The sequence below is a fragment of the Culex pipiens genome, chromosome 3, assembly GCF_016801865.2.
Source record: "Culex pipiens pallens isolate TS chromosome 3, TS_CPP_V2, whole genome shotgun sequence".
Classification (NCBI taxonomy): domain Eukaryota; kingdom Metazoa; phylum Arthropoda; class Insecta; order Diptera; family Culicidae; genus Culex; species Culex pipiens.
In genome coordinates, this window is record NC_068939.1 from 88,898,787 (window position 1) to 88,920,499 (window position 21,713).

Here is a 21,713-nt window from a genome sequence, read left to right on the forward strand (position 1 = left end):
ATTTTACGGGCATTAACTGTGACTATGAGCTCCCGGTGAGGTAATTTGTCCAAAGTGGCCACCGGTTCCGGCAACCCGGAACATCCGTCAAGCATGTTTTTTTTTAAGTCTTGTCATTCAATCGACATTTGAGCCAATGTTATGAAACGTTGTTTGTAGTACATAGGTATACTGACTACATTGGGTCAGTTCAGGGTATCTGTGGCCACTCCGGAACCGATTCCATGGTACCACGCAAATGGTTCCGATGATTGTGATATTGAAAAGTCGACATGTTGCTTATCAAACTTCGTAAAATTAAAATCATTAATCATCTATTATCATGCCGGTGTTCTTTGACCCGATCGGACCACTCCGGAACTGGTTACCGGTTACACCGGAGGAAGTGTACTGAATATAAAAAAGCCCTTTCATGTGACGTATCAAATTTCATGAAATTGAAAATTATGACCACTTAGATGCATGTCGATGCCTTATAATTCATTATGATGATTTATTTTATTTTATTCAGGAAATATTTCCGATGCACTTTTGTATTGGTTCCGGTTGACCAGTCTTTAAACTCCAGTGCGCTTGCAGTTAGTAGGCTACAAGATGGTACGCAGTTGGGGTCCCATTGCACTGAATCCAAGTAGGCTCAGTAGCCAGCTGAATTGTACAGGTTTAACACTCTCGCCGGTTACCATGGAAACACAATCTGAGAGCCAGTAGTTGCTGTTAATTCTTCATAAGACATCGGCTCTTTCTCTATGATGCAGGAGAAGCGGGAGGGGGGGGGGAGCACTGTGACCTCCAGTGACCGATTCCGGAAGGATCAATCCTGATGACCTCAGTTTGGCCTTTCAATTTCATGAATTTTGATATGCCTCATAAAAGGACTTTTTCTATACTCAGTACACTTCCTCCGGTGCCACCGGTAACCGGTTCCGGAGTGGTCCGATCGGGTCAAAGGACACCGGCATGATAATAGATGATTAATGATTTTAATTTTACGGAGTTTGACAAGCAACATGTCGACTTTTGAATATCACAATCATCGGAACAATTTGCGTGGTACCATGGAATCGGTTCCGGAGTGGCCACAGATACCCTGAACTGACCCAATGTTGTCAGTATACCTATGCACTACAAACAACATTTCATAACATTGGCTCAAATGTCAATTGAATGACAAAAGCTTCAAAAAAAAACATGCTTGACGGATGTTTCGGGTTACCGGAACCTGTGGCCACTTTGGACAAATTACCTCACCGGGAACTCATAGTCACAGTTAATGCCCGTAAAATGCAACTGGAAGTAACCCGCTAGATGTTACTGATTGGAAGATACAGGCCCAGAAAGTTGGGGATTAACGCGTTAATCAACAGTGCATAAACCTAAAGTGCATAAACCAGGCAACGAGATGCGAGAAATCATTTCAGCAGTGGATGCCCCAACCAGTCGGATCGCAAAGTGGCTTGTCGAGGAATTCAAGAGTATGCCGAAACCCTTCCCGAGCCGTTCGATCATCAGTTCGCAGGTGTTCACAAAGGAGCTCTTAGAGTCGGGACCGATAGCTGAGGATGAAATAATGGTTTCCTTCGACGTAACAGCATTGTTCCCAAGCATACCAGTAAACAACGCAATAGGAATTTTACGGGATTGGCTGCAATCACAATACGAGGGAGAACCATGGAGACAAAAAACGATCCAGTATATAACATTCGTCAAATTATGCATGGAACAGAGCTACTTCCAGTTCAGGGATTGCATCTATCAACAGAAGATGGGAGCATCGATGGGTAACCCACTGTCACCGTTCCTGAGCGATGTTTATATGGCAGCTTTGGAACACGAACTACAAACCAAAAACCTACTACCAGAACGTTGGTGGAGATACGTAGATGACGTCTTCTGCATCATCAAAAAGGATTCACTAACAACGGTACTGGACACCATAAACAGTGCACGCAGGAGCATCAAGTTCACTTACGAAATGGAAGTCGAAGGAAAGTTACCTTTCTTAGACATCCTGATCTTAAGAGAACCAGGTTGCCCATCTTCGTTTTCTTTCGAGATCTACAGGAAGCCAACAAACACCAGAAGAACAATCCCAGCCACGTCAAACCATTCATTCCAACATAAGATGGCAGCATATCATTATTTCATACATAGGATGACAACTTTACCCCTCAGCGAAGCAGGAAAACAGAAAGAATTGGAGTACATATTTGAAACAGCGGAAATCAACGGTTACAGCAGAACAACTATCCAAGCAATCATCGATAAGAAGGAAAGAAAACTCCACAGAACCTCACTCACAACCCTTACGCCATCAGTAGAGCCACTACGAAGAGCAGCAGTAGAATTCGACTACAGGATAACACGCCCATTACGACAAAAACTGGCTAAATTTGGCATCGATTTAGTGTTCAGCAGTAGAAACAGCCAGTTGGAATCCATCTTAGGTTCAACGAAAGACCCCATACCGACTTTAGGCAAACCCGGCATCTACGAGGTATCCTGCGGCCACTGTGATATGAGCTACATTGGACAAACTAAGAGATTGCTGCAAACCAGGTTGGATGAGCATATAAACACATATGTCAGAATTGCCAAGGAGGAAATACGGAAAGGATTTGTCCCCCATTTCAAGTCAGCAGTAACCGAACACATCATCGAGGAAAAACATAACATCACAACTAGCGACGCGGTCATCTTAAGACACATCACAAACCCATCGAAGCTGGCTGTCGCCGAAAGTTTGGAAATCTTCAAGGCAGGCAACAAACGTTTACTCAACAAGGATTCAGGTAACGGCTCAACGTGGCTGTTTAAGCTGTTACCTATACAGGCACAAAAGAAGAACGAGGAGGTAGAACCTACAGTAACTACAAATACGGATACACCAGCGATGAACCTTCAGTCGAGAACAGAACACTGATGAAGTCTGCAAGTAGTAGACGAAATACGTATCTGTCAAGATATTAAAAATATATAGCGGAATTAAAAGGAACAACTCGTCTCTTTGTATTCACAAAAAAAAGTAGTAATCCTGCTGCGTGTAAAAGGCCTGGGTGTAAAATAAATTTTGCATTGTTTTATGAAATTCTATGTAATATTACACCCTGAAATATGTAGCCCGCCAGTATGGGAAACCTACATGACCGAAATGTCAAGCTCATAGATGCGTTTATTTGGGTCTAATGGCCGAGCGGGCTAAGGCGCCAGTCCGTACTGTTGGTGCTGGGTTTGATTCCCGTCGGTTGCAACTTTTTTTTTGTTTACAAAAATTTTACATGCAGTGTGTAATATTTAGTGTCTTTTATGACGAAGGTGATGTGCATGCTTTTGCATGCGATTTTACCATCGGATTTTTTTGCTGTGTAGGTGCTCGTGCCTGAATCCCAAATACGAGGTTGATCGGTTGCGACAAGACCTGACGCTTTTGCCAGTTTTGAGCCACTCAACGATGTTTTTTAAACCTCATAGGCTGATAGTTTTTGTCCCCGGGAACAACTTTGCTGAAGAGTGCGAAAAGATTCGACCACTAGCAACAATGATGTTTTTTTTTTTTTTATTCATAACTTATTTTTATTAGGTCCTTTTAGGTGCTGTGACCAGGTTGGGACCGAGGATCGTTAAATAACTAATATATAACAAAAAAACAACTCCTTAAACTCCATATTTGGAGATCATGTAACTGACGAGGGTTACTTGGTCCAAGCGGGTCTTGCAGGTCTTGAACCTGCCGATGTACTCGGAGAAAATGCCCCACAGTTCAGCCGAACTGTAGAGCACCTCCCCAGCTTCCTCCTTCGTGGCTTCACCGTCTCGGGAGCCACTGATTCCTTGGCTGCTTCCTGCGGGTCGAGGGCGATCATTCAATTTTCCGTCCGGAACTGCGCCCGGCAGCGGAGGGAACTCCGCCGGCGTGAACACCGGAACTGCTGGACTCTGCTTCTCCGCCTTCCTCGCCGGCGGTTTTGGTTTCGACGCCTGCTGTCGCCGCTGGATGAAATCCGCACGCTTGGGGCAGCTGCGGTCCGTAGCTTCGTGGGCACCAGAGCAGTTGGCACACCGCTTTGGCTGGTCTTCCTGGACTTCGCACTCGTCCGTCTTGTGGGGACCCCCACAGTTGTTGCACCTCCCCTTGAGGTGACAGTTCCTGGTTCCATGACCCAGCTGCAAGCAGTTCCTGCACTGGGTCACGTTCGGTCGCTTGTTCCGGTAGGCCTCCCACCGGATGTGAAATCTTCTCAAGCGCTTGATTTCACTCAGCTGCTTGAGGCTGGTGTACCCCTTGGGGAACGTAACAATGTACGGGGTTTCCTCTGACGAGGCGAACTCTCCCTTTCTCTTGATGGCGTGCACCTCCACAGCATCCAGGTTTTGCGATTCCTTGAGGGTCTTCTTGACGAATTCAGGTGAAGCCGACGGAAGTCCTCGGACGACGACGCGGAGTTGCCGCTCGCTTCGTTTCTCGTGGGAGTAGAACTCCACTTTGTTCGCAATCAAGTGGGCCCGCGCGGTCTCAAAACGCTCCTCGGAGGAACACAGCAATTTGATCCCAAACGGTGTTAGCTTGTAACTTGGCTTGGTTGTGCACGGCGACATTACAGTCCTCAGCTTGGCGTAGCTCGTATTCTTTACCACCAGAGGTGGTGGTTTCTTGGCCACTGGAACCACTGGAACCGGTGGGACGCTTCCTTTCCCGGCTGGGATACCATTGTTATTGTTGTTGTTGTTGTTGTTCCCCGCCAGCGGACTGAACTTGTTGTTGTTGAGAAGATTCTCCTCTGAGCCATCCCCGACAACGGCTCCGTTGCTGGTCTTTCTCCGCTTCCCCGTTCCATTTACGGAACGAAACTCGTCCCCGTCGGAGGATTCTTCCACCTCCATCCGTAAGCACTGTGCCGCGCCACGAAAACAGCAGAAAAAACAACCGCTGTCTCCGGCTGTCAGACGTAAACTGCAACAATGATGTTACATAATTAAAAACACCGTCGCTGAAAACTTCAAATTTTTCTTCAAGCTCTTCTGACAATCATCAGCTTGCTTAGTTGCATAAGCGTCGCGACGCCAACCTCATTTTTTTCTGCAGTAGCAGCAAATGCTGCCAGGAAAGAGTGAACGAAAAGTTAAAGTATCCAAAACTTGGCAAAAAACCAAAAGTCGGACTTTTACGGGTTGTATCACATTTAAGTCAAAGTTCCAGGTCCTATTGCAAACAATCAAGCTCATATGTGGGATTCGGGCTCAGTACACCTAGAGGCCGTGAACCATTTTGTTACACCCTAGTACACATTTTGTTACTCTGAATAAAAACAATGTATCAAAATATCATGCTGCAACATTGATAAAACTGCTCTCCCAATTCACCGCATGTGTCTCGATTCGCCACAGATGACAAAGTATTCGAAAAGAACGTCAAAACACATATGACATAGACGGCCAACCAAATCCATTTACAACCATAAGCATAAGCAATTTTGTAACACCTTGCTCTGCAATCATTAGGGATAACGACAATTGATTAAATTTTCGTCAAATTGTGAATATTATCACCAAACCGCTAGCATCACAATAAGCACGAAGAAAAGTGTCGCGTGCAGAGTGAAATTCACGCCAGAATCCAACCCCGTGGTCCCCCTGGTGTGCGTAGGTGGGCGGAATGTCCCCATGGGCCCCGACATTAGTCAGATGCGTGTACGAGGGAAGTGGAATGGCCACCATATGCGAATGTTTTTGCCACGTTTCGGCACAATTTTTACCCTTGCCACCCGTTTGGACGGATGAATCAGACTGGGGCCGCTATTAAAATTTCCTTGAATCACGTTTCCGCCACACCACGAGGAGGAGCAAATTTTCCGCAATACATCCTAGACCGCCAAAGCAGAGGTTCCTGCTGATTTACGGTGTAATTCTTGTCTGGTTTTTCCTCGTGCGCTGATTATTATGACGATCTCTTAACCGACCAAAGGCACCCCTCGAAGTGGTTGCCATCGACTTTTTGAGTGTGAAAAAATAATATTATTTTGAAAAAAGAGGGGCCTATTTTTAACGTGCCATCATTCACTGAATGAGTTTATACGTGTTTGGGTTGCGTTACGGCGACGGACGACGGCGACCAGTGGGACGAAGTTTCTGGTTGTGGTGTCACAGTCCTGACTTATGAAACATGACCTAAAAATAAATGAATTCGTCAAACAGGCTCACTTTGAGAAATGTTGTCTTGTTTTTTCGACTCGTATTTTATCCCCATTTTCAAACAAGACTCTTCTTGATCTCACTCGTTGTAGATGTGTAACCTAGATAATTTTAAAATGTGATACTGCTTAAAGGTTTATGAATGGTGCCACATGATACCAACTATCATTTTACGTGCTCTATGCCATCTTTGTAAAGTTTTGGTTTAGTTTGAATTTATTGAAACTATCTTTATATTGATCTACATACTGATTTTCTGTAAGCACCTTCAATATCGCTGGCAACGCGTGAGCTCGTTGTGCAAAGTGCACCAACACTAGCTGCAACAAACAGATCGGCATTTTTGATCCCCTTACAAACAAGTGCAATTAATGGCCGGCACTTGGTTGCAATTATCCACGTACGAAAACATTTATACCCAGCCCCGAAATCCAGCGATATACAACCAGCTAGATCCAAAAATAGTCCACTGGCAAAACTCTAACCGAGAGAAGTAATAATAATTTCTCTCACCTGCACCGGAAAAATCATCGCGGATTTGCGAGAGCGTGGGCGTAAACGGTGGTAAAAATTTGCGGAAAAGTCTAGGGGAAAATTATTTGATTTGAAATTAAACGGGTTGGGACTTTTTTTTTCACTTTGATGTTTTTTTCATTTTCTTTGAAGCTATTGAGGTTTTGCAGCGCGACTGCGTTTTAAATGTAGGTGGCGCCAAAATGAGGTTACTTGCCTAAAATCGTGTGCCTTTCTGCCGATTAAAGAACAAAATCGATTATTTCTCATGGTTCCCTGTATCAATCTTCATGAAACTGGTTGCAAAAGACGAGAAAAATTTTTTGCTTTAAAATAATGAACATCAATTTTTGGGCGCGCAAAAATTTGTGAACTTTTTCTTTAAAAAACATGTTTTGGAACACGAAAAAATGAGTTTCCCGATATATATCAATGAAATAAATAGTTATATAGTTGATAACAAATGTGTTAACGTATATTCAACAATTTTTATTGATTTTTGACAGACTTTCTTGCCAAATAGTTCAAATTACTATCTTTTACTAAATTTACAATTTTCTCATAGTAAAATCAAACAAATATTGGAAAGTTATGCACCAAACTGTTGGAAATAATTTTTCTCATCCGAATCCGGCATAAGTTTTGTAAAAGTGTTAAATCTGAAGGAAAAAACACGATTTTTCAAAAAATCATAGGTTTACGCTATTTGCTCATAGGTGGCGACGCGTGTCTTTTAGTTTTACTGCAAATTCTCTATGAACAGCTTCAATTTTATAATTTCAATTTTCAATTCGTGTTTATTAGAATTTAACAGTTCTGCTCCAGGATGTTACATTTGCAATTCAGAGATTTGGAGAACCTTTCAACTGAGATCAATTCAAAAGCCTTTACAGGGAGGGTACATGTTTCTACGTTTAGATTTTGCTAGCTGAGTGCTCTTTAAGGGAAAATAAATGTTGAGCAAAAACCCTAAATCTATCAATTTTATAATAAATCCAATGTTATAACAATTCTTCGATCAAACCCAGAATGTTAAATGTTTATTGCACAATTTTCTTTTTTTTAAATTTTGGTTCTAGTTTCCTTTAAAATCTGACAATTTAAATCAATTTAAAAATTGACAAAATTTTGAAACTACCAGTAAAAATGTGTATTATTGTTGATTTTTTTCTTCTAAAATTTCGTGACCTTGAACTTGACCTACTCCATATATGTTTGATATAAAACATTTGAAAAATGATAAGTCCTTTCTTGTAGAAAAGTATCTTATGATATTATGAACATATAACGCCATTATATCTTGCATCATCGTAAGTTTTTGAGCTGTGAAACAATTGTAGATCACTTGAACAATTTTACAAAGCTTTTACCAAATATAATATTCGGTGTTATTTTTCTGCTGTTTAGATTTTTGATTAAAAAAATATATTTCCATGACCGAGAGTGTATTGCCAAATATGGCACAACTAAATTGAAATATGTCTAACATTTTACAACCCATTCCCACAGATCGAGCGCGAGAAGGCCGACCTCAGTGTGCAGGTCATCCAGATGTCAGAGCGCCTCGAGGAGGCTGAAGGTGGTGCCGAAAGTGTGGTAAAGCACCCGCATCAAACTTATCTGCACAATTCACATTGTTATCCCCTTCCATTGTAGCTGGAAATCAACCGCAAACGGGACGCCGAACTGAACAAACTGCGCAAGCTGCTCGAGGATGTGCACCTAGAGTCGGAGGAAACCGCACACATCCTGAAGAAGAAGCACCAGGAAATCGTGAGCGATTTCAACGAGCAAATCGAATCATTGACCAAAGTAAAACAGAGGTAGGAGGACCCTTTTTCAAGATGGTGCGTAGGAGTGTGAATCATAGTCAAGTCTCGACCTCGTTTCGGGGTGCAACTCGGCATGCAATGTAACACCTACGCGTGTGGCAAATGTTTCACCTAAAACACGTCAGGCGTGGGCGTGGGACACATTTTTGAGCGACTTCCAACGAATAAACTGTCATTTGTTGGCCCAAAATGCTGCGCTCTAAATTAGCTGGATCTGTCCAAGCGGCGACACACCGGCAATGCATCAAAAATGATCATTTTCGAATCTCTGCACACGTCACGCTTCTTGGCTTTTCACGCATTCCAATTGATCATCGCGCGCGGGCAAAGATTTTCCCTCGTCCATTTTTCATCCCGAAACTCGTAAACATTCGAGATATTCTCCCGTTTTGTGCTTTTTCGCACTCACATCTGAATAAAAATCAACGATGATGGCGGTGTGAGAATGATGATGACGATGACCATCACCACAATCGCAATCGCGCCTGAAGCATTCGTGTAAACACACAGTACCAGTGAGTTTCAGTGAAAAATGGAATATTTGGGCTAAAATTAGCAAATGGCTCACACGCGGCATGGCACGTCGTGGCCTAATATGTCTTGTAGCCGTTGATAGCAATATTTACCTCTCAGGAAAACGCCCTCGACTCGTTGTTACGACGAGTGCCATTCCAAAACCGACGACGACGGGCTGATGATTCACACTTGCTAGTGCATCTCGTTATTATATCTATATTCAAGCCATTAAACCGTTCTGCTTTCACTCTACAGGGTTGAAAAGGAAAAGTCCAAGCTGCAGGCCGAGATCTACGAACTGCTGTCTCAGATCGAGAGCGTGTCCAAGGATAAGTCCGTCAGTATTAAGACCATCGAAAAGCTTGAAGTGCACGTGACTGAGCTGAACATTCGCATCGAGGAGCTGAACCGCACCATCGTCGATATCACCTCCCACAAGACGCGTCTGTCGCAGGAGAACATCGACCTGGTCAAGAACGTGCAGGATCTGAAGATCAACATCGAAAGCATCAGCTTCGCCAAGTCCCAGCTCAACTCTCAGTTTGAGGATGCCAGACGTCGCCTGGAAGAGGAGGATCGTCGCCGATCCATCCTGGAGTCCAACCTGCACCAGGTCGAGACCGAGCTGGAATCGGTGCGCCTGCAGCTCGAGGAAGAGTCCGAGGCTCGTCTGGATCTGGAACGTCAACTGATTAAGGCCAACGGCGAAGCCGGAACCTTCAAGTCCAAGTACGAGGCCGAAGTCCATGCCCGCACCGAAGAGGTCGAGGAAATTCGCCGCAAGTACACCATTCGCATCCAGGAATCGGAGGAGCACATCGAGTCCCTGCAGCTGCGACTGAGCAAGCTCGAGAAGGAAAAAAGCCGCATGTCCAACGAAATCGAAATCCTCATCATCGACTTGGAGAAGGCCAACAACGGCATTCGCGAGTACAGCAAACGTATCGAAATTCTCGAAAAAACCAACATCGAAATCAAGACCCGTCTGGAGGAAACCATCACCCTGTACGACCAGTCGCAGCGCGATCTGAGACAAAAGACCCAGGACTACCAGCGTCTGAGCCACGAACTGGATGCGACCCGCGAGCAGAAGGATCAGCTGACGCGCGACAACAACAAGATGCAGAAGGAGCTGCACGAGTCCCGGGCCGCCATCACCGACCTGACACGTCGTCTTCATGACTATGAAGTTGAGCTGCGTCGTCTGGAGAACGAACGTGAAGAGCTGACCGCCGCCTACAAGGAGGCCGAGTCTGTACGTTACTTCACCTCATTATTATCCAACTCGCTCTGATTAAACTTTTTTTTTGCTCGCTTTCAGGGACGCAAGGCCGAGGAGAAGCGCGCCCAGGCTTTGTCCGCCGAGTACGGACAGTTCCGTCACGATACCGAGCGTCGTCTGCTGGAGAAGGAGGAAGAAATTGAGATCATTCGGTAAGTGTTGAGAGCTTTAATTTTTGGATTTCGCTAAATTTTTGAGTCGATTGGCCACATTAGACAACGGAGACAACGGACGATTGGAAACTACGTGGACTAACCACACATTTCTCTAAAATGTAATTTTTCCATAATATTCAGTTGAGGACCTATCAAACTATGGCAAACAAACGCGCACTTTTTTTGTTTTTGACAGTTTGCCAAACTCGCAAACTTGTTTGCGGCAAACTCACAAAGCAAAATCAAGCAAAACAATGTAAATGGTCAAAAGCCAAAGTGTAAACAAAGAGTCTGTCCTGCTCGTTTCTAATGTAAACATCCACTGACGTAATCAGGACAGACTGTTTGTTTGCACTTCGGTTTTGGCCAATTTACATTGTTTTACTTGAAATATATGCAGACTGTCGTAGTTTAATACGTCCTCCACTCTACATGTTCGGAACAACCACAAACTTAGACCACTTCTGCGCATTGGTCTAAGTTTCCATAATGCATTTTTTTAACCCTACTTTAGTTAGGGACTTGTTCAGGCCATTCTTTTGATGTTTCACCCGCAAAAGTTGTTCTTTTTCAACAAAGTACTTCATTTTAAGGGTATTAACTTTTCAGTTAATACAGATTTCTTCGGAATCAGCAAAACACTGCATGAATATGTTGTTGTTGTGGTTTCCTCCTCCTGAAAATGGCCTTTTTAATAAATATGGAATGTTATTGTGCCTCTCACAATCATGAAACATATCAAATTTACTGATAATTCTACAAAAAAAACAGACAATTACACCCGTCTTGAGCTAGTATAAGTCGCTATCTATAAATCATGATGTTTAGTACTTCAAAAGTTATGCTAAAAAAAATTTAGACTAAAGTCCGGAAAATTGTAAAAAGGGTGGTTTTGTAAGAAAACTCGTCATGTTATACATTATTGAAAAGGTATTTAAAAGACACTTCTAACGAGTCCGAAACATTGAAGATCTGACAACCCTCTCAAAATTTATAAGCAACTAAGTGTTAATTTAACAGTTATCAGAGACCGGTTCTCAGATGTAATGATAAAACGTTTTCCAGATCTGTATTGCGACCCATTGGATTAGTTGGATTAGTAATCAAAATACCATTCCAACGCGTCCAAAAGATTTAAGATCTGACAACCCTATCAAAAGTTAAGAGCACTTATCTGTTTATTTACCATTTATCAGAGGCCGGATTGTGCGAACTATCGTTGGATAGGTTATCAAAGACCTTGCCGATGAACAAAAGAAATTAATATTGAAGCTTAATTTGTTATATGTGTTGAGGGGGAATGATGCAATTCTGACTGAATGTTTTTACTAAGTGAATGTGAGGCAGGCCACCAACCACCTAAAGGGGAATTAAATAACGTTTTTTTTTGGTTAAAATTAAGTTTTTTAGAGGATATCCAGTGTTGTTAACATCTCAAAGAAAGAAAAAAAAATTAAATGTGTGGCACAAACATGTTCTTGTTTGTTAAAAAGTAGTGGTATGGACGGCAATTATTTTATAAATTAATGATTAAATCGTCGTAATCGTGCACTTTTTTCAATTAATCGAGTTGAGGACGCCATTTTGTGAGGATTTGAAAGCATTTCATATATAAAGTGTATTATTTAAAAAAATCCGAATAACGAGTATGCTTTAACTTCTAACTAAACCTATTATTATTGCATATTTTTGAAAAGATTATTCAAATTCCAAACAAACAGCTGTTAATAGTTATATTTCATGCATAATTTACGTCCAATTAATGCATAACTGCCCTACATTTTGTTTTAAATGCCAGAAGTAAAATGCGCCAAATAAACTCAAATTAAATTTCCCGAAACAAAAGTTCACCAATTCCAACACTGCAACAGTACGTTTAGCACTATTCTATAGGAAACCCAAAAATAGCACCCCGAAAACGTTTTTGGCAGTGACGCTGCTTTCCCGTCGCCTGCGGCAGACGCGCAAACCGTGTGTTTACAACCGCAATCGATCGTGTAAAGGCGCATCCCATAAATTATGCTACAATTGACTACACCAATGCACACATCCCAGCAAATGTAGTCCAACTTGGACGTAAAAGTGAAAGTAAGCTGTAAACAATCAGGTGGTTTCCCGGTAATGGCGTGTCGGGTTTTCCTACCACCACTAACGAGAAGCAGTGGGAAAAGCACGATTCCACCCACGATCGATGTAATCTCGATTGACCCAAATTAGTTTTCGATCGATCAAGGTGAAGTGCAGTGCGCTCTGTCTTTACAACAGTAAACAAATTGAGGAAATCAACTGAAAAGTGCGCCGCTGGATCATCGTATTAATTTCTAACGTTGGGACGAGGAAGTGGAAACCGCGAAAAAAAATTAAAGCGGAGCATACTAAAATTATACCTCGAAAATTAAGTGCATTTTTGGCTGTTACATCAACAGAACGATTGCCATAGTTGGGTCATTATATAATAAGTGCGCTAACAGTGAACAATTAGCGAATGTTTTTTGGCAACGACTGGCTCTCTACCAATGCATTTTCTAATGCGATATTCTTCGAGAACAAACTAGATTTTTTAACAAAAACTAACCTAATCCACCAATGTGGTTGATGCCTTCCTCACTTTTTACCAAAAATGGGTAATATGAGTGGTTTGGACACACATTTCAGCTTTTTTTATAGATCCAGAAAAAAAAACACAGATATAACTTATGTGGTAATAACTCGATACAGGGTTGTCAGTTCTTCAATGTTTTGGACTTGTTAGAAAGTTCTTTCGATTGCTTAACCAACGATGGGTTGGATGATGGATCCGGACATAGTTTACATACATTTAAGTGAGATCCGGCTTCAAAAAAGTACATAAATATCACTTAAGTGGTCATAACTCGAGACAGGGTTGCCAGATCTTCAATGTTTTGGACTCTTTGGAAAGGCCTTTCAATTGCCTAACCAACGATGGGTCGGATGATGGATCCGGACATAGTTTACATACATTTAAGTGAGATCCGGCTTCAAAAAAGTACATAAATATCACTTAAGTCGTCATAACTCAAGACAGGGTTGCCAGATCTTCAATGTTTTGGACTCATTGGAAAGGCCTTTTAATTACCTAATCAACTATGGGTCGGATGATGGATCCGGACATAGTTTACATACATTTCTGTGAGATCCGGCTTCAAAAAAGTACATAAATATCACTTAAGTGGTCATAACTCAAGGCAGGGTTGCCAGATCTTCAATAATTTTGACTCATTGGAAAGGCCTTTCAATTACCTAACCAACGATGGGTCGGATGATGGATCCGGACATAGTTTACATACATTTAAGTGAGATCCGGCTTCAAAAAAGTACATAAATATCACTTAAGTGGTCATAACTCGAGGCAGGGTTGCCAGATCTTCAATGTTTTAGACTCTTTGGAAAGGCCTTTCAATTTCCTAACCAACGATGGGTCGAATGATGGATCCGAACACAGTTTACATACATTTAAGTGAGATCCGGCTTCAAAAAAGTACATAAATATCACTTAAGTGGTCATAACTCGAGACAGGGTTGCCAGATCTTCAATGTTTTGGACTCGTTGGAAAGGCCTTTCAATTACCTAACCAACGATGGGTCGGATGATGGATCCGGACATCGATTACATGCATATAATTGAGATCCGGATATTTGTGAAAACACATTTTTATATATAACTTTTGAACTACTTATCGAAACTTCAAACAATTCAATAGCGATGTATGGGACCCTAAACCAAGTCGAATGCAACTGGTTCGATCAAAATCGGTTCAGCCAGTGCTGAGAAAACTCAGTGAGAATTTTGGTCACATACATACATACACACACATACACACACACATACACACACACATACACACACACAGACATTTGTTCAGTTTTCGATTCTGAGTCGATATGTACACATGAAGGTGGGTCTAGGAGCTTTTAATAAAAAGTTCATTTTCAGAGCAGGACTATAGCCTTACCTCAGTGAGGAAGGCAAAACCTTAAAAAAGTTTCAAGCTTAGAGTCGTGCTTTTCATTTCAAAACTCAATAAAAGTTGTTCAAGGGTTTGTTTATTTTCATATTTATGAGTAAACAACAACAATCACTGCGTTTTTACAATTAATACCCCACATATGTTAAATTGAAGGGTCGATTAGAGTTGAGATATTATTCATTTGATTTTACGCGTCGGCTATCAAATCTAAACATTATTTGAACATTAAATTGGAGGTTCAGAAGATGCATTGGAACATCTTCTACCACTAGGAGTAAGATCTCGATATTGACAAAAGTGGATAGTTCCGATTTTTCATGTATAGGCAATGCAGTTTGTTTTTTTTTTTATATTTTGTGTACACAAAATTGCAGCTTTTGTAAGCATACTTAAAAGAGAATTTGGATAAAATAGAATCTTTGATATTTTCAACTTATTTCTATGCAAAACAAGGCCACACCAAACATAACATTGAAACATATAAATTTAAAAATAATGTTGTTCGAATCAGTACTTTTTAAAACTATTTTCGAGCAATTCCAGCCCAAAACAGTAATTTTTTTAGGTACTTTTTTCTCGACCCTCTCCGATTTCAATGAAACTTTGTAGACATGTTATCCTAGGCATATATAAGCCATTTTTGTGTATATGGAGCCAGTTACACTCGATAATGACATTTGAGAAGGGCGTAAGTGTTTTAAATATTTTTGTATTTCGTAATTTAAATATTGCTATATCTCGAAGCCGTTGCATCGTATCAAAAAGTGGTCAAAGACAAACTTGTAGGAAATTTGACGGGCTTTCGAAAAAAATACACTGAAAGAAAAAAACACTCCACTTTTATGAGATTTTTTGATTTTAAAGTTTAAAAGTCAAATTTGAAGGTGAGCCCACGATTTTTTTTCGTTCAAAATTTTTGTGAAAATAGCCTAAGATGTTACAAAAAGACTCACGAAAAATGCAGGATGGAGCAACTCACCTAAAAAAAATACAAAAATCATTTACTGAAACTGTTTTTTGAAAAGTGCTCTAAACGTCAAAATTTTCAAAATCCGAGTACGGGAATCGATTCTCCAGACAATTTTACATAAAAGTCTCCATATTGACCATTGTCCTTAGTCCAATCCTTGTGAAGTTACAGCGGTTTTAAAAATAAAAATGTTGAAAAAATAGGTTTTTTGATGGTTTTTGGCAATTTCTATATGACAGACTTGATTTTTCAGTCTCGAAAATATTTTTACCGGAAAGCTCGTCCAATTTCCCATAAGTTTGTCTTTGACCACATTTCAATTGGATGTATGGGCTTACAGATATAAGCTAATTTACTATCCAGGTTACTATACTACACTGAAAAAATATTATGTTTTCAGTTATGAGCAATGTTATTAGCTTATATCTGTAAGCCCATACATCCAATTGAAATGTGGTCAAAGACAAACTTATGGGAAATTGGACGAGCTTTCCGGTAAAAATATTTTCGAGACTGAAAAATCAAGTCTGTCATATAGAAATTGGCAAAAACCATCAAAAAACCTATTTTTTCAACATTTTTATTTTTAAAACCGCTGTAACTTCACAAGGATTGGACTAAGGACAATGGTCAATATGGAGATTTTTATGTAAAATTGTCTGGAGAATCGATTCCTGTACTCGGATTTTGAAAATTTTGACGTTTAGAGCACTTTTCAAAAAAACAGTTTCAGTAAATGATTTTTGTATTTTTTTAGGTGAGTTGCTCCATCCTGCATTTTTCGTGAGTCTTTTTGTAACATCTTAGGCTATTTTCACAAAAAAATTTGAACGAAAAAAAATCGTGGGCTCACCTTCAAATTTGACTTTTAAACTTTAAAATCAAAAAATCTCATAAAAGTGGAGTGTTTTTTTCTTTCAGTGTATTTTTTTCGGAAAGCCCGTCAAATTTCCTACAAGTTTGTTTTTGACCACTTTTTGATACGATGCAACGGCTTCGAGATATAGCAATATTTAAATTACGAAATACAAAAATATTTAAAACACTTATGCCCTTCTCAAATGTCATTATCGAGTGTAACTGGCTCCATATACACAAAAATGGCTTATATATGCCTAGGATAACATGTCTACAAAGTTTCATTGAAATCTGAGAGGGTCGGGTACAACCGATTCCCTATTTGACATGGAATTGCTCTTCCACTAAGTGCTGTAGAAAGATCAAGTAGAGTCAGTGTTTCTCAACCTTTTTCGTTCCGTTCCCCCTTGGTTGATTGTCATGAACTTCATTCGCCCCCTTAAATTTGGAACAAATTTTAATCAAATTTCATAATTTAAGATTTAATGTATGTCATAAAACTGAAGTTTCGATAAAAAAAACAAAAATCATGCAAAATATACAAATATGTAGTTTGTGAAATAAACTACAAAATATAGTCCAAAATTGTTAAGGCTTTGTTCCAGACATAGTTAAATTAATCTGGCTGTGAAAGAAACTTAAAAAAAAAACTATAAGTATAAGTATCAAACTGAAATTAACTGGCCATATTTATGATTATGAAAAAAAATACTTAAATTTTAAGCGATAAGTTCATATAGTTATCTTCTAAACTATTTCTGACTGACTATAATCAAAATACTTGAAAAAAGATGAGGGAACTCACAAAAAATACTTTTCAGAATGCACAAGCAAAAACTTCCAGAATTTTTAAAGTTGAATTTAACTTTTCACTGTTAAATGTTAAAGTTTAGGAGAGTTTGTACAATCTCTTTAAAATAGAACAAAAACTGTAAAAATGTGTTAAAAAAACCGTTCTATTTTATAAAAACAAATTATTTTTGAAAGGGTATAAAAACCCAAAGGACTATTATTTTAAAAGTTGAAATATTCTTTCCAATTCGATAGCTTCAGAGTATGTTTCAGACATGGATTATATTTGCAAGCTCGTTCATAGGTATTATATTTCTATTGCAAATTCCCCCCCTCTCTCAAACTGGTCACAGAAGCAAGTTTAAAAGAAATTTGATGATTGTGGAGTATGGATTTTTTTTACTCACTATCCAAACACTTTGATAAGAAAAATACTTCTCGACAAAAAGTACCAAAGATATATTTTTCGTTTATTGTACGATTCGAGCTTGTAAATTTAGAATAAATATTAATTTACTTGTAGCTGTAATTTTGTAATTTAACACTTTTTCTTCACACTTATTCTAACCATTAAAATCGCTGTCCTATACAGTTTTGCTGCAAAATATTTATCAGAGCCAAGATTAGAACATTTATCAATAAATTTAAAATTTCCCGGGAAATTGTTTTAAAACAAATCCGTTTCCCGGGAAATTTGTAACCCCGGGAAATTGGACGCCCTAAGATCAAATTAACACAATCATTCGGAAAGTGCGATAAGGATAAGTGACCCTAAAATTAATTAGATACTTTTTTCGCATTGAGTCGTGTTATTGACAATTTGGAAATCAAAGTTGAAAACTGGAATAGAAGATTCTAAAATGTTTACACGGAATATAAGAAAAAATCCAAAATCGTGAGTTCTGTTCATGAATTTGAAAACCACGAATGAATTTATTTACCTTTATAGTACAAATGCTCCATGCTCATGAATAAGTTTCTACGTGGTTCTCAAATTCATGAACAAAAATTTCCGATTGACCCTAGACGACGGTAGTGTTCACAAGCTCTTATTTGGTTTTATATCATTCATAACCAAAGTTTCAACTGTAGTGGATATCGAGAAAACTCTGGAAATTGATAAGTACCAGGCTTCTCCACCAAACGATTTGAGCGTGAACATTTCAAAGGAGATGTTTTAAGGTCGTAGGTCGTCTACAAACAACATTAAGAAAACCATTTTTAGATTGAAACATTCTGAATCAAGATTTGAATGTTTTTCTAAAACAAACATGGCCGCCAAATGACTGATCGGGAATGATGCCTTCCAGAGCCTTAAAACATGTAAATATGTTTTTTTTTTTTTTGAGGGCATCATTAATTATTGACTCGGAGAACCTAACTAGAAATCTGATTGATCTTACTTTGGCTTAGCTTGAACAACGTTCCAACCGATTTTGTGTCAGTTTGACACGACAGTTCGTGATAATTTCTGTCAACAAACTGGAATTCATTCTTTACACTAGAAAAACACCGGATCAGACCAACACTCAAACTCAGAATTGCACCTGATTTTAGAACTGTTTCCACCACTTGTAACAACGCGAATTATAATTAAAGACAGTTTGGGTCTTTAAGCATTTTTATTTGAGCCGTGTTCGCTCCGCTTAAGAGGTAATTACAGACTGCTGGCTTATTTCTAAAACTTATGCTAGCTAGCTAGTTGGAAGGATTTTAGGTAGACAAATCCTTCCTAGCCAGGTGAGCCTAAATCAACAAGCTTGGGCTTGTTGGGAAAGAGCAACAGAGAGTCCGATAATGATCATGTTATCGGGCTCGGTTTGTTGGTGAAAGGAAAACAGAGAGTCCGATAATGATCGTGTTATCGGACTTGCTTCGGAACATAATTCGCGGTCTGCTTCAAGTTCAGCCACATCCGATTATCTACGCGCTGCGAACTCTCTGGCTCTGGCGAAGTTTTCGCGACCGTGAGTTCCCGCGAACTTAGAACTAATTTCACCGCGAATTTTCACAGCAAAACCATCTTCACACACACACTCTAATCAGGGGAGAGTGAGTTCAGGACATCGAATCGGAGCCGAGCAAAACGAGATAGAGAGAGAGGGAGAGTTGGGTCACCGTTCGAGTAACATAGAAACCGAGAGTTAGCGAATCTCTGGCGAGACCTGCGTATTTTTGCGCGCAAAAGAGGGGAATTTGGGTTTAAAAATACTTTTCAATGGCACCGTTGCATGCTTTGAGTAACCGAAGCGAGCGCCGCGAGAGGCTCATCCCCACCCAGATTTGGGACGCAAACTATGTCCACGCGATGCACTACTACCAGCCCATGATCGATTATCTAGACGCGAAGCGACGCGGCAGGACACCCGAGAGGATCCCGTACCTGCCGTACACCGAAGAGCGCGGCCTGAACCGATTCCACACGAGTCACTTCGCGTTCCGACCGTACTCGGCCGAAGAGATCGCGCTCCTGTCGACCGAGGCCGTCGATAAGGCAGAAAGCTATCTGCCCGATTATCGCTCCGATATAAAACGCTCGGTCCTTAGTTTGACCGCGACCGCCGACGCAGCCAGACTGAGAAAGCACGTTACGCCGGACAGTGTACTCGATCGCTACCAGAGAAAGCTCAGCCAACGTTACGCCCAGCAGAACCAGCAGGAATCCCGCGACAGAATGGCCCTGTGCAGAAGAACCCAGTACTATAGTGAGATGAAAGGTGATGATCTGTCGCCGGAGGTCAAGAAGGCCATCCGTGGCAAGTCGGCCAACCAGATCTCCAACATTCTGCTGAACGAGAGCCGAAACAAGTCACGTGCCTCGGAGGAGCGTTCCATGAGCAAAGTGGTCCGTAGCTCCTCGTCGGCTAGAATTTCCGGTAGCAACCGTGCCACCAGCGAGGTCCGCACCTACGTCATCAAGTCCTCCAGTGGCGCCGAGACCTGCTCGGAAGAGAGCTCCCAGCAGTACAAGGCCATGCATACCTCGGTCGACAATGTCCGCCGCGAGATCAAGAACTTTGCCGTCAAGACCACGGAGTTCTTGCACGATACCAGGTGAATTACCCCAAATGACCCCCAAAAAAGCAACCTGCCCCAAACCCCCTTCCCGCAACCATATCAATATCTAGTGTTAAGCGGTTGTCAGTGTGCGACATCACAACTTCAACCAATAGTGAAGATACCTAAAAAAGGCAATGGACAATTTGCATCGCGTCAACACCACCCTCTCTCTCTCTACATCTCTATACAACGTCGTCACCGTCGTCGGATCTTCAACCATCGGATGCTGCGGTGAACTTGTCTCCAAGTGTCAGTGGTTTTTCCCCCCTGTGTGTATGTCTGCGCTTCTATTACGTCAGAGCAAAATTTTCAAGTGAACCAACAATATCTATACGGCGCGTATATTTCGTGAGCAAAATAGTCTATTTTTATGTGGCAAAAGGTCTCTCTATCGGTATGCGCGCAACCGCCTTAAGCCCGGCCTTAGTCCCGAGAGTCCCGCCGTCCGGCACTTCCTCGTCCCATCGAATTTGATAGGTTTCCCCCGCTCGCCCCACCCCCCTCGTCGAAGAAAGCTGGGAGCAATGGCACGCTCAATCAGCGTCCAAAGTGGCATTGAAATTGCTGGCTTAGGTAATTAAACTCGTCGGCCCGAAAAAATAACCCCCTCAGTGAAGCATGTTGTGACTAATGCGATCTGAAAGATCGGACTCAAAAGAAACCTAATTCTTTGTGTCACCTCACCGTTCGCAAAACTGTGTTCAAAATATTTTCATCGCAAAAATGAGGTCAAAGCGGCGGTACTTGTAGCTTGTTCTCGGCTTAGACACTCTAATTACGCAAGGATTCTCGTTAAAATTTGTGGGTTTATTGTGTGCTGTGTGTGTTTAATTATGTCAACAGTGAGTGATAGCGCGCGACATTACTCACACGCACTAAATAGAACCGATTCATGGTACCAAGCCACCGTTCAATGTTAAGTCATGTGGCTAAATATATCGTGCAATCAAATTCTTATATTTTTAGAGAACACATTATCATATCACTGCGTAACGTTAGATAAATTGTCGTTCCGTTTTATTGCCTTCTTTCGTACACATTGACAACAACAAAATTGCAACGCCATGATTGTTTTGGGTTTTTCACAAAGTCATTTAAGTCTCCTTAATCGAATTATCATGCGTCTCCATGAAATGAACCTATGGTCGATCATTTTAAAGGGAACGCATGATGATTTTGTTTTTGTTTATTATTTCACTGAACTTTTAACATTTTGTTGTTTCTTCTTGAAAGCTTACTTATTCTGTACAAAAAAAACACTAATCTTGTAAGAGTATCAGAAAAGTGCAAACGTCCGATAATTCAATTTCACAAAACGATGATTTTAGTTATCGAAGAAGGTCTGGCAAGTGGGAAATCGAAGAAAGTGAAACTTTGTTCTTAGGCCCTGATCACGAATCCGATGTCCATTTTTTGATATCTCGTGACGGTGGGGCGGTACGACCACTTCCATTTTTGAACATGCCAAAAAAAGACGTGTTTTTCAATAATTTGCAGCCTTAATGGTGATGAGATGGAAATTTGGTATCAAAGGCTCTTTATGTAAAATTATTCGTC

General features: G+C 40.8%; 2 protein-coding genes across 2 annotated transcripts in view; both read left to right on the top strand.

Annotated features, from left to right (window-relative positions):
• LOC120431867 (coatomer subunit epsilon-like) overlaps positions 1–21,713 on the top strand; it is a 379,780-nt gene that overhangs the window by 268,557 nt on the left and 89,510 nt on the right. The window lies entirely within an intron of this gene.
• LOC120430336 (paramyosin, long form) overlaps positions 1–21,713 on the top strand; it is a 40,413-nt gene that overhangs the window by 8,331 nt on the left and 10,369 nt on the right. The window contains exons 3-6 of the mRNA XM_039595437.2: positions 8,212–8,298; positions 8,359–8,525; positions 9,306–10,305; positions 10,372–10,484. Coding sequence (XP_039451371.1) covers positions 8,212–8,298; positions 8,359–8,525; positions 9,306–10,305; positions 10,372–10,484 — 1,367 coding nt within the window. The remainder of the gene's footprint in view (positions 1–8,211; positions 8,299–8,358; positions 8,526–9,305; positions 10,306–10,371; positions 10,485–21,713) is intronic.